The sequence below is a fragment of the Phyllostomus discolor genome, chromosome 5 (assembly GCF_004126475.2).
Source record: "Phyllostomus discolor isolate MPI-MPIP mPhyDis1 chromosome 5, mPhyDis1.pri.v3, whole genome shotgun sequence".
Lineage (NCBI taxonomy): Eukaryota > Metazoa > Chordata > Mammalia > Chiroptera > Phyllostomidae > Phyllostomus > Phyllostomus discolor.
In genome coordinates this window covers 45,409,828-45,425,594 of record NC_040907.2, presented here as the reverse complement: position 1 = coordinate 45,425,594, position 15,767 = coordinate 45,409,828, and the positions used below count along the sequence as shown (strand labels likewise).

General features: G+C 34.3%; 1 protein-coding gene across 9 annotated transcripts in view; it reads left to right on the top strand.

The window, feature by feature from the left end:
- The window catches only part of DOCK7 (dedicator of cytokinesis 7), a 213,865-nt gene that overhangs the window by 101,744 nt on the left and 96,354 nt on the right, over positions 1-15,767 (top strand). For 8 of the 9 annotated variants that reach the window (XM_036026204.1, XM_036026202.1, XM_036026207.1 and 5 more), the window contains exons 16-18: positions 2,385-2,455; positions 6,041-6,179; positions 7,323-7,424. In XM_036026204.1, coding sequence (XP_035882097.1) covers positions 2,385-2,455; positions 6,041-6,179; positions 7,323-7,424 — 312 coding nt within the window. Of the gene's footprint in view, positions 1-2,384; positions 2,456-6,040; positions 6,180-7,322; positions 7,425-15,767 lie in introns of those variants that run through there. The other variant, XM_036026208.1, reaches the window with a different exon arrangement.

The window sequence follows — 15,767 nt, the reverse complement described above, 5'->3', positions numbered from 1 at the left end:
AGCACATCTGTCACTGTAGATATTCTACTTCTGACAACCCTAGTGGAATGCAAATGAGCTAAGAATAAGTACATTGTTAACAGTTTTATTTTAGCCTTCTATGTCAGTCATTTGAATCAAGTTCTGACTTTCTAACCAGGAAAGCTGTATCTTTTCTTCTTTCCTATTGCCTCAATTTCATCAGCATTTTTAGATCTTGAAAACAGCAAGCACAAATTATTCATCTTTGTATTCTATGGCAGCTATTCCAGATCCTTGCATACAATACATGTTGAATAAATATTTGTTGAATAAATATAAAATTTATTTTTGAGGTTTGAATTATCATTTCATATTCTTTACTAGCCCTTTATTTCTGCTGAAGGAATGAATACTATTGTAGTTGATGAAAAGATACTGGCTTGTAAAAATAGATGCTTTGTTATTTTATATGTGAATTGCCGTATAAATTTGACTTTATGACAAATGTAATATATGTAAAATAATCTGTTTTATTGTTTGCCTAACAAACTCTTCCTTGTCTTAGCATCTCTATGGCCTCCACTACAGATCCCTAGCTGCATCCAGCCCCATTGACAGTTAGGCCACTCCCTCTCTTGGTGCTACCATAGCATCTTTTCACTTTTTTTATGGACCTAACCACTTTATGATTATATGTTTATTTCCTCATCACATCCACTAGACTGTGAGCTCCTTGAGGGCAGGGACCACATCTCACTCATATTTATATCTTGATGCCTATCTTAGTGCTTGGCACATAATTGGTGCTTAGTTTGTATTGATGAATGACTAAAATTACATGTCAAATGGTTGAAAATCAAACACTTTCCACTATATATCACTCATGTTATAAAAATAAGTGAGTTACTTTGTGGAAAATGATAGCCTCTCAGAGGAAAAAAAGCTACTGTATTCCTCTATTTGTGCGTTATTGGCCATATGAAAATATAATACTTTTATGTTTATGTGAGTGGTTGGTTTGAACGCATGTATAAACACACATCTTGCTTGCTTATTTTTTTAAAAAAATAAGGACTAAGGTAATTTTTTGATCATATAATGTCAATATGATAAACTCTAATTCTGGCACTGGAAAAACATTTTATAAAAAACATAGTATTCTTAGCAAACTCATAAAATTGGAGTTATCTAGGAAAGTCATAATTATTATAGTTTACTTACCCTTAAAGTATAAAGACCCACTTGAGATACTGTAAAAAGAGACAAAATACCTGTTTAGTATGTTCTTTTTATTTTGGGATGGTGCTAGTTACTTAATTCCCTTGTATAAGGAATACACTTTGAGTTGTTTTTACCAGTTGTGTTCATGGAAGTATGATGGCATGTCTGCAGTACCTATTCGTGCATATGCAGAGATGGCTGGCTAGACACAGGAGTTTAATCTATGGCTAGATAACATTGTAAGCCTAACTGTCTCACCCACCCAAGAATCACAGCCGTGACCGTGACATCATTAGGCCATTGTTCTAATGGGCTGCCTGAATATTCCACCGCTTGCTGTTAGAATTCAAGAGGCAGATATATATAAGACTATAAATTTTACTGCTAAACCTCCCAAAGTAGTGGAGTATTTTTTTAATGTGGTGGATTTTTTTTAACATGTGTAAGAATTTAAAATGTTGTTCCCCTTCCATGTAGAGTAGCTTGCAGGTAGTACTGGAAGCAAATGATACCTAAAATAGGATTTAAAAACAAAGATTTTATTTATTTTTAGAGTGAAGAGAAGGAAGGGGGAAAAAGAGGGAGAGAAACATCTATGTGTGAGAGAGATACACTGATTGTTTGCCTCTTGCACACCCCCAACTGGAGACCCGGCCCCCAACCCGGGCACATGCCCTGACTGGGAATCCAACTGGTGACCTTTGGGTTCGCAGGCAGGTACTCAATCCACTGAGCCAAACCAGCCAGGGCTAAAATAGGATTTTTAAATATCATTTATAAATAATATATATTTGACTTTCAGCATGACTGCGGTGTTAGTGAAGAAGCCACCAATTTGTATGGTAGATATATGCACCATTCTAGGACCATATTTCTTACATAAATTCCAAATGATGTGCTACATCCAGATTTTAAAATGAAATCTTCACCTTCTTAAAAAAGAAAGAAATGTATCTTATTGCCCAATAGATATGAATATAATGGATAGAAATTTTTCAAATGTTTGAATGTCAGATGGGTCTATAAATTTAGAATTAAGCAGTTGAACTTATTAATGAACGTCAGTAGGCACATTATTCTTCATTGGGCTGATTTTTGCCCATTGTTCTCAAATAGTTATTAAATCAGACAAATTCTTACATAGATATGAAACATCCAGCATTTATTACAACAAAGTTTCAACGTGCTGTTATTTGTTACAGGTAATCTTTGGTAAATCTAGCTGTTCAGAATTTTCAAAGGAAGCCTATACAGCCGTAGTATATCATAACAGGTACTGAATTCAAATATTTCTTTCAAAGTTACTCACTCCTCACTGGCATTGTTAGCACTCACGTTAGTGTGTTTACCAAATGCTTTGCTGCACTGAATGTGCAAATTCAAGACAGCTGACATCAAAGTTATAATTTTCAACATGCAGATCCACATTTTCCATAGACATCTCAAATATAAGACTTTATACACAAAACATCTTTCCTATCAAATACTCTGATCCTTTCATTTGTATTATATTATTATTGATTATCTTTGTGGCTTCTGGTCCTTTGGTCTTTCCCTATTATATTCCCTTAACACTTTGCACCTTTACTTAACTCTTTACTAAGCTTGAACCTGTTGGTCAGTTAAAGTGATGGTATTTTCAACATCAAATAATCCTTTGATTTAATGCTTTTCCATTTTACTCCTTTGAGAAATTGTTAACATTGAATAACCTTTTATTTCTGCTTTTGTTCTTTCTTTTTTAATTGAATGCTGTTGGAGCAAAAGCACAAACTTATACTAATCAGGACTTTCACATTATTTTATCATATGATGGGGCTATATTAATTCATTTTATTTTATTTTATCTTCTCTTGGCTCCAAAAGATTACTCTTTGGTAATCTTTTTGTCACCACTTTTTAAACCCTATCTCTAATTTTGCAAGAACTAATTTAAGTTTTTTTCCCCCGTCCTCTAACTCCTACTTTTTTTGATTGCTTTACTCTTGGCTTTCCTAATTTAAGTTGATTGAGTCCATCCCACTTGAGACACATGAACTTTTCTGCTCTTCACCTCAAATTATCTTTGTACTGTTCTGCCTCTCCTTGTTTCAAAGCATTAATGGCCTTCATCCTGCTCAATGGGAATCTTCACTTCTGCTGTCATACAGTCTTGCCACCATCTTCCAGAATATGACTTCAGTTATCCTTTCTCTTGCATCATCAGTTCCTGTTTCATTAGCTCCATCTCTCTTGTTAAAAACAAGCTTGTTTCTTATTCTTAAAAAACAAAACAAAACAAATAGCTACTGCAATGCTCTTGTGTAGCATGGTTTTTCCTTGTCCTCCTTAAAACTTTCTTCTTTCTCACCTTTATGGTTTGAACACTTCTTTTCTGCCTCAGTAATTATTCATTCTATTTTTTTTCTTTTAAGTATAGACATTCCACACAAAACACTAAGTTTTTGTCTTTAACCTTCTTTTTCTATAATATTCTCTCCTAAATAATTTTACATGCATTTCTCAGAGTTATATTCAATGAAAATGCTACTACTTTTTACCTTTATATGGACTGTCACAGCTTTTTTCCAGTTATGACCTTCAGTCTGAGATACAAACAGGTATTTTCAGTGGCCTGTTGGGCATATTTATTTGGGTTCCCTGCTGCCTTCTCAGTTTCCATGTGTTTATCCCTGGCCCTCTTCTAGACCTTATCTCTGTCTGTTCATTTTTATGAATAATACCACCAATTTTTTAGTCCTCTGACTCAAAGTTTTAGATATCCTTGCTTTCCTTTTTTCTTTTCTCTAACATTCAGTCATCTTTTACATCTTGATGATTTTCTTTCTGCCTCATCTCCAAACATATTCTGTGCTGTCCTGTTTCTGGGTCCTTCTTGGATCTTTATTTATATGCTGATTCTCTCTACTTACTGAACTTTTACTCATTCGTTAAGGCCCATGATATAGATCTCTTCCTAAATACAGTTCCCTGGTCTAAAACTTTAAGTAATCTGTTGAACTCTGTTGTTGAAGCATTAACCTTCTATGCTCTGTACCAGGGGCTAGCAAACTTTTTTCACAAAGGGCCAAATCGTACATATTTAGGCCCTGTGGGCCACACGGTCTCTGTGCAACCACGCAGCCCTGCCGTTGTAGTACAAAAGCAGCCATCGACAATGAGTAAAATGGCAAATGAATGGGCCTGGCTGTCTTCCAGTACAGTTTTATTTATAGATACTGAAATTTGAATTTCATGTAACACTTAAAGTGAAACATTCTTTCGATGTTTTTAACCATTTAAAAACATAAAAACCATTCTTAGTTTGTAGTTTATATGAAACCAGGCAGTTGACTGAATTTGGTGTGTGGGCCATAGTTTGCCAACCCCTGTTTTATAGCATAGCTATTGTTGTATGTGTGTCTTACTTATATTTCTACTAAGTTATATATATTTTTCAGGGTAATTATTTTTTTATGTTAATCTTTAAAGCCACCACAAAAGTAATACAATTCCTAACCTAAAGGCGGGCCGTTTACTTGCTAACGAATAACTAACTGGTAGATACTTAATGTTCCATAAGTCTTCACATAATATAATGTGAGGAAAGACATGAACTAAAACACTCAATACAAGGAAGGATATTGATAAAGTAATAATTTCTTTAAGTATCTTCATTTGTGGCTAAGTCTTTATTTTTGTTGCTCTTAGCATTAGTAGAATTACAATGAGAATACCAGCTAACATTGTTAGTAAATTCACCTTTCTGATAATTCACTGGTGACTAGTGATATCATAATAAGATGTATAGCATCTTTTATTCACCAAAGTCATCAAATTCTCAGATAGCTAGCATTACCTATCTTTCTGGTGATTATTAAAAGCCTCATTCCACTTAACTATTTCTGTGATCAAATCTATACCTGTTAGCTTTTTTGAGGCTTATTTGAGAAGGATATTTGACCTTCTAGCATCATAGAAAAAAACTCTAATTGGTTTTTGGTGGGACAGCCTTCACTTTAAAAGTAGTAGGAGCTATATGGTTTGGATGCATTTTCATTGAGGATGACTCTGAGAGATAGGAACTGAATGTGGAAAATTGGGATGTTAAGGTTCTATCCTTTTTAAATCTATATCATAAATAGTAGCCATGCTTTCCTATAAAAATTCTTAATGAATATTGCGGTGAAAATTCCATTAGTTTGATCAAATATAGATAATTGCTATATTCTTACAGTGGCTGGAGGCACTTCTAATATGTGGGACAAATGTAACTCGTGGTTGTTCCCTGATTTTTTTTCTTTTCTTTGAGGTTAGTCAATATACTAGTCCATGTTTTGGTAACATTATTTCTTTACCAATGGGATAATTGATGCAAGACAGTTCATAGAGAACCTGACTTGATATTAAGTTGCCTAAAGATACCTTTTTTTTTCTTTTTTACAAAAGGATAATATAAATTAGTCTTAAATTGAAGCTGTACTCCTGTAACAGAAAAATGTTTTTTATGGTATGGTTTTAAAATATATACTTACAAAACTTTTATGTTAGTTTTTATGTGATTTATATCAGAATTGATTTTTAAATATAGAAAGCCTTGCCCTAGTCTCCTGTTTAATAGTTGCCAATCTAATGATGATCTCAGTGTCAAGGTGGTAATTATTAATTAATTTTCAAATAATGGGATTACTCCTCCTAAATAAAGAGGAGACATTTACAGCTCCTTCATCTGAAAGGAGGAGTTAGTTACTTATTTGGGAATAAAGAAAAATTAAGCATGAATCTTGAAATTAATTTTAAAATTACTCAAATATACAAATGCAATGGTTATTTATTTTGGACAATTTATTGACTATTGATCTTTTTTTTTTGTATGAAGGTCTCCTGATTTTCATGAAGAAATCAAAGTTAAACTTCCTGCTACTCTAACTGACCATCATCATTTGCTTTTTACTTTTTATCATGTTAGTTGTCAACAAAAACAAAATACGCCTCTTGAAACTCCTGTTGGATATACAGTAAGTATATTTTTGTTAAATACTTAGCTCTTTGATCTCAAAAATAAGTAAATATTTAAGATACAGTTGGTATATTTCTTATCTGATCCTCCACATTGGTTAGGAAGAATCACTGTAACAAGAAAATGCTCATTAGTATGATTAATTGACTAACATGTCTAAACACTTTGGTGTTGGTCCTATTTATTGTGTGTTTACCCCACAGTACAATATAAATATTGTACTGGCTGTATGGGTTCTGCAGAAAAGAATACTTTGAATGTGAAATGATTTAAAGACCTTTGGCTATTAAATACCTTTTTTCTATAATTAAAGGCAATTAAACTCTTGAATTCATTCATTCATTTATTCATTTATTTTTGGGGAGGGGAGAAGGAAGGGAGAGAGTATGGGAGAGAAACATTGATGTGAAAGAGAAATATTGATCAGTTGCCTCTTGTACGCACCCTGACCGGGAACCAAACCCACAACCTAGGGACGTGCCCTGATTGAGAATTGAACAGGTGACTCCTCACTTTGTGGGAGGATGCCCAACCCACTGAGCCACACTGGTCAGGGCATAAACTTGTGAGTATTATTTGAAAATCATTATAATCAAATTGCAAAAGTAAACCTAAGGTGAAAGACATGGTATATATTATGCCATTACAATTTTGTTAGAAAGGTTATACCTCCATCCCAAAGAGAGAAGTCAATATTTGATTAATTTTCTTTGTCTCTTGCAGTTTGTGACATGAATTTTCCTAAATACAAGAAAATAAATTTATGTTCATGCTTTAAAATTTTTTTCTTTTCAACATTCATATCTAATCAAGTCTTTTTTTTTCTTGTTTACATTTACACTAATATTCCAATTTAACATTGATAACACTTTGTGGCCTTTTTCTACTACAACTTTCCCTTGGCAAATATGGACCTTCTATAAGTTTAAATGTTGTATAGTTAGTATTTATATTATCTTATGGATCATCCTTAATAAAATAATGTTGGGAAACTTTGGAGAAGGCTCATTAAATCTCTTTGGTGTTTGAGGATATGAGACAAATGTGGCTTATATCAAGTTCTTAAAACAGATTTTCCAAGTAAGTGCTTTTGTAATAAACATATTTAAATGAATATTGTTTCCTTTTTTTTATTTAAAAGTGGATACCAATGCTTCAGAATGGACGATTAAAGACTGGACAGTTTTGCCTACCAGTCTCACTGGAAAAACCACCACAGGCTTATTCTGTACTATCTCCTGAGGTCAGTATCTCTCACTTGGAAATTCCAGAGATTGAATGAAATTGTTTTTTTTATTATAAAGTTGCTTTCCTTTATAATATATAATATAATATATAATGTAATAAAGTAATAATATTTTTCTTATAATTAAATTCTAGAATATTTAGAAGCTTTTATAATATTTTTAAAAATATAAATATATTCATTTAATTTTTAATTTTAATCTTTATTTAATTCTTTCCCATTACCATTTAGTCCCTTTATACTCCCCTCCCCACAGCAGTCACCGCACTGTTGTCCATGTCCACGAGTCTTTTTTCCTTTTTGCTCAATCCCTCCACCCTCTCACCTCCCTATCCCCACTAGCTGTCATCCTGCTCTCCATCTATGAGTCTGTCCCCATTTCCCTTGTTAGTTCAGTTTGTTCATTAGATTCCAGATATGAATGAAATCATGTGGTACTTGTCTTTATCTGACTGGCTTATTTCACTTAGCATAATGTTCTCTAGGTCCATCCATAGTGTCACAAAGGGTAAAATTTTCTTCTTTTTTTATGGCTGAGAGTATTCCATTGTGTTAATATCCCATAGTTGTTTTATGCACTCATTTACTGATGGATACTTGGGCTGCTTCCATATCTTGGCAATTGTAAATAATGTTGCTATGAACATAGGGGTGCTTATGTTCTTTTGCATTAGTGTTTTGGGTTCCTTCAGATACACTCCCAGAAGTGGGATCATTGGGTCAAAAGGCAGATCCATTTTTAATTTTTCATGGTATCTCTATACCGTTTTCCATAGTGCCTGCACCAGTCTGCATTCCCACCAACAATGGAAAAGGGTTCCCCTTTCTCCACATCCTCATCAGCCCTTGTTTGTTGATTTATTGATGATAACCATTCTGAAAGATGTGAGTGGGTATCACATTTTGGCTTTAATTTGCATTTCTCTGATGATTAGTGATGTTGAGCATATTTTCATATGTCTGTTGGCCATCTGTATGTGTTCTCTGGAGAAGTGTCTGTTCAGGCCCTTTGCCCATTTTTAACTGGGTTGTTTGGGTTTTTTTGGTGTTGAGTTTCTTAAGTGCTTGATAAATTTTGGATATTAACCCCTTATCAGATGTATCAGCAAATATATTCTCCCATTCTGTGGGTTGTCTTTTATTTTGTTGATGATTTCCTTTGCTGTGAAAAAACTTTTTAGTTTGATGTAGTCCCATTTGTTTTTTTTTTTCCTTTTGTTTCCCTTGCCTGGGGAGATATATCCAATAAGAAAAATCTGTGAGCAATGCCTGAGATTTTGTCGTGTATGTTTTTTCTTCTCTGATTTTTATGGTTTCAGGTCGAACATTTAAGTATTTGGTCCATTTTGAATTTATTTTTGTGTGTGGTATGAGAAGCTGGTCTGGTTTCCTTTTTTTTTTTTTTTTTTTGCACATATCTGTCCAATTTTCCCAACACCATTTATTGAATAAACTATCCTTAGGCCATTTTATACACTCTGTCGAATGTTAATTGACTCTAAAGGTGTGGGTTTATTTCTGGACTCCCTATTCTGTTCCATTGATCTATGTCTGTTTTTATGCCAGTACCAGGCTGTTTTGATTACTACAGCCTTGTAGTATAGTTTGATATTAGGTAGTATGATTCTTCCTACTTTGTTCTTCTTTCTCAGGGTCGCTGTTGCTATGTGGGGCCTTTCGTGGTTCCATATAAATGTTTGAAGTATTTGTTCTAGTTCTGTGAAATACATCATTAGAATCTTGATAGGAATTGCATTAAATCTATAGATTGCTTTGGGTAGAATGAACATTTTAATGATGTTAATTCTTCCTATCTATGAACATGGTATGTGCTTCCACTTATTTGTATCTTCTTCAGTTTCTTTCTTTAGTGTCTTAGAATTTTCCATGTACAGGTCTTTTACATCCTTTCTTAGGCTTATTCTTAGGTATTCCTTTTGAAGCAATTGCAAGTGGGATTGTTTTCTTAATTTCCCTTTCTATTAGTTCATTATTGGCATATAAAAATGCAAGTGATTTGTGAATATTACTTTTATATCCTTCTACTTTGCTGAATTTGTTTATCAGTTCTTGTAGTTTCTTGGTGGAATCTTTGGGGTTTTTGAGTCACCTGCAAATAAAGACAGTTTTACTTCTTCCTTTCCAATTTGGATGCCTTTTATTTCTTCTTTTTGTCTGATAGCTGTGGCTAAGATTTCCAGTACTATTTTTAATAAGAGAGGTGAAAGTAGACATCCCTGTCTTATTCCAATTTTAAGGGGAATGTTTGAAGCTTTTGCCTGTTCAGTTGATGTTGGCAATGGGTTTTTTATATGTGACCTATATTGTTTAGGTATGTTCCCTCTACTCCACTTTGCTGAGATTTTTTAAATTATAAATGGATGCTGGATTTTATCAAAAGCTTTTTCTGCATCTATTGATGTCATCATGTGGTTTTTATTCTTCATTTTGTTTAAGTGGTGAATCATATTTATTGATTAGCAACTGTTCTACCAACCTTGCACTCCCAGAATAAATCCCACTTGATCATTGTGTATGATGCTTTGATGCATTGTTGTATCTGGTTTGCTAATATTTTGTTGAGGATTTTAGCATCTATGTTCATCAGGGATATTGGTCTATAATTTTCCTTCTTTATAGTGTCTTTATCTGGTTTTGGAATTAGGATAATGCTAGCCTTGTAAAATGAGTTTGGAGCCTTCTCTCTTGAATTTTATGAAATAGTTTGAGAAGAATTGGTGTTAGTTCTTTTCAGAATGTTTGGTAAAATTAACCTGTGAAGCCATCCAGTCCAGGGTTTTTGTTTGCTGGTGTTTTTTGTTTTTTTTTTTTTTAATTACTGCTTTAGTTTCACTAGGTATGATCTGTCTATTCAGATTCTCAAATTCTTTATGATTTAGTTTAGGAAGATTGTATGTTTCTAGGAATTTATCCATTTCGTCCAGGTTGTCCAGCTTTTTGGCATGTAATTGTTCACAATATTTTCTTATAATCCTTTGTAGTTCTTTAGTATCACTTGTTATTTTTCCTCTCATTTCTGATTTTGTTTGGGTCCTTTCTCTTTTTTTCCTGATGAGTCTGATTAAAGGTTTGTAAATTATGTTTATCTTTTCAAAGAACCAGCCTCATATACATTGATCTTTTTGTATCATTAAATCCTTATTATTTCCTTCCTTTTACTCACTTCAGGCTATGAATTTCCCTCTTAGGGTTGCTTTCCCAGTGTCCCACAGAATTTGGATTGTTATGTCCTCATTTTTGCTTATTTCAATGTATCTTTTGATTTCTTCCTTGATCTTGTTGACCCATTTATTGTATAATAACGTTATTTAGCTTCCGTGTAGTTTTGTGTTTGTCAGTGTTATCCTTGTGATTGCTTTCTAGTTTCATGGCATTGTGGTCAGAGAAGATGCTTGATATGATTTAAATCTTAAATTTGTTGAGACTTGTTTTGTGTCCTAACATGTGGTCTACCCTAGAAAATGTTCCATGTGCCCTTGAAAAGTATATATATTTTGCTGGCTTTGGGTTGAAATGCTCTGAAGATATCAATTAAATCCAGTTGAGGTAGTGTGTTGTTTAAGGCCACAGTCTTGTTGATTTTCTGCCTGGAAGATCTATCCACTGAAGTCAATGGGGTGTTAAAATTCCCAACTATGACTGTAATTCTGTTGGTCTCTCCTTTTATGTCCATTAAGAATTTCTTTACATATTTAGGTGCTTCTATGTTGAATGTGTAAATGTTTACTAGGGTTATTTCCTCTTGTTGGATTGTTCCCTTTATCATTATATAGTGTCCTCCTTTGTCTCTTACTGTATTTTAAAGTTTTTATATTATGTTGTAAAGGCTATCTTGTCAAATATAAGTACTGCTCCATCCCAGCTTTTTTTTCTTTTCCATTTGCATGAAATATCTTTTTTCATCTGTTTACTTTTAGTCTGTGTGCATCTTTCAATCTGGGATGGTTTTCTTGGAGGCAGCATATATTTGTGGGTCTTGTTTACTTATCCATTCATCTATCCTGTGTCTTTTGGTAGATGTATTTATGCCATTTACATTTAAGGTGATTATTGATATATACATATTTAGTGCTATTTTATTGTTAGACTGTTTACCTGTTTTTTTTTCTTTCTCTTTTTCTCCTCCTTCTTCTCTTTCTCCTCCTCTTCCTCTCCCTCCCTCCCTCCTTCTTCTTCAAGCAAGCCCTTTAACATTTGTTGCAGTACTGGTTTGGTGCTAACAAACTCCTTTAGCTTTTTCTTGTCTGTTAAACTCCTTATTTCTCCTTCAATTTTAAATGACAGCATTGCTGGGTAGACTAACGTTGCTTTTCATCACTTTGAGTATTTCACGCCACTCCCCTCTGGCCTGAAATGTTTCTGTTGAGTAATCAGATGACTAATTGGTGTTCCTTTGTACGTAACTACCTGTTTTTCTCTTGAGGCTTTTAGGATTTTCTCCTTGTCTTTAAGCCTTGTCATTTTAATTATGATGTGTCTTGCTATGTGCCTCTTTGGGTCAAAACTGGTTGGGACTCTCTGTCTGAGCTTCCTGGACTTGTGTATCTTTTTCCTTCACCAGATTAGGGAAATTTTCAGTCATTATTTCCTCACATAGGTTCTTGATCACTTGCTCACTCTATTCTTCTAGTATTCCCATAATGAAGACGTTGTTCTGCTTTATGTTGTCCAACATATTTCTTATGCTCTTCTTATTTTTTAAAAATTCTTTTTTCTTTATAGTGCTCTGCCTCGGTGCTTTTTTCCTACCTTGTGTTTCAGAACACTGATTTGATCTTCTGCTTCTGCTTCATCTAACCCACTCTTCCAGTGTATTATTTATTTCAGATATTGCATTCTTTAAAAAAAATACTTTATTATTGTTCAATTACAGTTGTCTGCATTTTCTCCCCACTGCTCTCCCCCACCCCAGCCAAACCCACCTCCCTCCCTTGCTTCCTCCCTCTCCCTTGGTTTTATCCATGTGTCCTTTATAGTAGTTCCTGAAAACCCTTCTCCCCACTGTCCCCTCCCCGCTCCCCTCTGGCTATTGTTAGATTATTCTTAATTTCAATGACTCTGGTTATATTTTGTTTGCCTTTTTCTTTTATTGATTATGTTCCAGTTAAAGGTGAGATCATATGGTATTTGTCCCTCACAGCCTGGCTTATTTCACTTTGCATTCTTTATTTCTGACTGGTCTTATTTTACAGTTTCTATGTCTTTTTTCATGCTATTGAGTATCCTTATACTCATTACTCTGAACTCTTTATCTGATAAATTGCTTACTTCCATTTCATCTAGTTCTTTTGGAGAATTCTCTTGTTCTTTCATTTGCAATCTCTTTTTCTTTCCATTTTGGCTGCTGCTTTGTAATTTCTGCCTTAGCTGTTAAACTAATCAGTCACTAAGCCAGTCCATTGTTAAAAATAATCAGGTTGTGATCAGCATTCTGGCTTAAGCACCCATGGTGGAACAGAGTAATTCCTGTGGGGGGTGCTATCATTTCCTGTCAGGCTGATGCCATTCAAAGGAGAGCGCTGTGCCTGAGAATGGCTCCTGAGGCTTGGGGAATGACTTAGCACAGGGATCCTGGTAGCTCTTCCCTCAGTTCTCTTCCCAGAGCCACCAGCCCCAGGCTGTCCTCAAGCATCTCTAGTTCACTCTGCCCTCCCATTGCTGGAGCCCAGGGTAAGTGGCTGCAAATGAAATTTTGTGTGTTGGCCCTTTAACAGGCTCTCTGTGTCTCTAGCCATCTCTCTCTGGCAGACAGAAACTCTGCTGCTTTTCGCAGCTGGATGTTATCTAGGTGTCTTTCTGGGTCTGGTACTATATACTAGGGCACTGAGCTTGGGGTTTAGACCCCACACTTCTTAGGGGGAACCCTCCAACCACTGAAATATCCCTCTGGAAGTTTAGCTGATGCTGGTGGGAGCCCAGCCAGCCCTCTCCCATCTCCTTCACACTGCCTACCAGTCTTGTGGTGAAGTGGTTTCTTCTGTTTGCAATTATAAGGCTTCTCTCCAGGTAGTGTTCCATTGGTTATTCTGGATGATTTCTCTACAATTTAGTTGTAATTCCAGATTGGTCCTGGGAAAAGGTTAGTATAGCTTTCACTTACTCCTCTGCCATCTTGGATCTCAGTATATTCATTTTAAAATTAAAGTAATATATGAAATATAATCTTAAAAGATAAATTTGGAGAATTTTTATATTGTTACAAAGATTCTTCTTTAAATAAGTACATTTTTCTTTTAGTAGATAATATTTAACTACCATAAAGCTGTAGAAAGGAGAACAGATTTAAATTAATTTTTTAGTAATTGATGATCATCTATATGAAAATAAAGTAACTATAAACATGTTACTTTATTTTAAGAGACATTAGCAGTTTTAATGATATGTGACTTAAAAGAAACAAAATCATTGGAAAAATCTCACTTAAGAATCCATAACCATTGTCCAAAAAGCAAAATGCATTTAGGGGAATTAATATATAATGATGACCATTGCCACTTCCCCATTAATCTGAAATGTGTATTGTGAACGTTGTCCTTGTGGCATTTAGTTTCAGAATAGAATTCGGAAGGTATTCACAAATAAATTAGTAGTGTTTTATTTTTTTCAAAAGGAAGCAATATAATGCTATTGCTTTGACCTCATTTCTCACTGCTGTCTCACTCTGCTCTAGTCACGTAGCACAGTGTCTTTGCCGCTCCTCAAACATGTTAAAGAGCACTCTGCTGGCAACACTTTATCACGACACCTGTTTTCATTTCATCACATAGCCGCTTAAATGCCACCTCTTTAGAGAGGTTGTCTGTGTTAACTGTTTTAAGTAGCAGCCTCCACCCCTTTTTATCCTGTTACTTTGCTTTATCCTTATACTACTCATCACTGACTTTAAAGATTAGGTATTTTTATCTATTTATTACCCATTGAATATAAACTCTGTGAGAGTAGGAACTTTGTCTTTCTTGTGTGGTGCTATATGTACAAGTTCTTAGAATACTGCTTGTCTTATAGTAGGCAGTCAGTAAATATTTGTTAAATGAATATTTAGTAAATGAGTAAATAGAAATTAAAAATATGACTCTCCTACTCCTTCCCAAATTTGTTATTTAGTTTTCCAGGGACACATTTTTTTTTCTAGTAAAATAGTTAGTCTTCTGCCAGAGCTAGCATTATATATTTCCAAAAGAAATATTGGCAAATGCAAATGCAAGGTTAGCTTTCTAAAGGGATGCTGATGGTTTCTTCCTAGCTATTTTGTGAATGCTCAAATACAAAGAATGTGGCGATGATTTGGATTTGACTCTAGACGATGATATGGCTGATTGATATGTGAGATAAACCATCTGGTTAAGTACTTAAACTTCTGTAGATTTTAATTATTACATTAAAAGAACAGTATATTTTCTTAACTGTATTGTTATATTTAAAGAATAATAAATATTGTTACTTTTGGTGTTTAATTTAAAATATATGAGAGATAAGTATTCAGACATTCAACTTCATAATTCATTGCTTAATGCAATTTTGTATTTACTTTCCTGGCTGAGGCTGATCTTTGATTCAGAAGGTCAGAGACCTTCTGATAATGTGTTAACTTCATGTAAGCACTCTCATTAGGCAGAGCACTGGCTGCAGTTCACGTGAACAGTACGCCCAACATGGCGCAGTGTGTAAATTGTACAAAATCAAGAGGCCCTTCACTCCTGCTGTTAGTTGATGAATCCTAAATCTGTATCTTGGCTCATACATTTTTTTCCCAGTTATTTGGTAAATTAAAATGCCCAGTGCTGTCTTTACCAGGATGTTCCACAGACACCTCAAGGATAAAATGGTCAAAATCAGATTTATTCTTGTTAAACAACTTTTGGAACCTTATGGTGAGTGAGACAAAGGCCTTGGCCACCAATGTACCTCAACAGAGGGATGGTATTTGGGTGAATTTACCTCAGTTCAATGTCATCAGCTTTTCAGGATCTGTGTTTATTGGGCTCTAGGAAGCAGATTTGTGCTTACAAAATTCATGGAAGACTGATGTATAGATCAGCATGGTAGTCTGTCACCAGAGTTTTCTCCTGTAGGATTATGGTATTCAGCACTCATTATAGTCACTTGGACCTTAAAATAGTTTTGTTTGTTTGTGCCTGAAATATGTCTCAATGAAAAATTATGCATACCCTTTATCTCATGAATTATATTTCTAAGTATTTATCCTACAGATTAAATGCATAGATGTACAAAGATCAGCAAATGGGATATTTATAAACTTAACAGTGGTTACATCTATATATGGATAATTACACTTTTTAATTTATTTTTACTTTAATA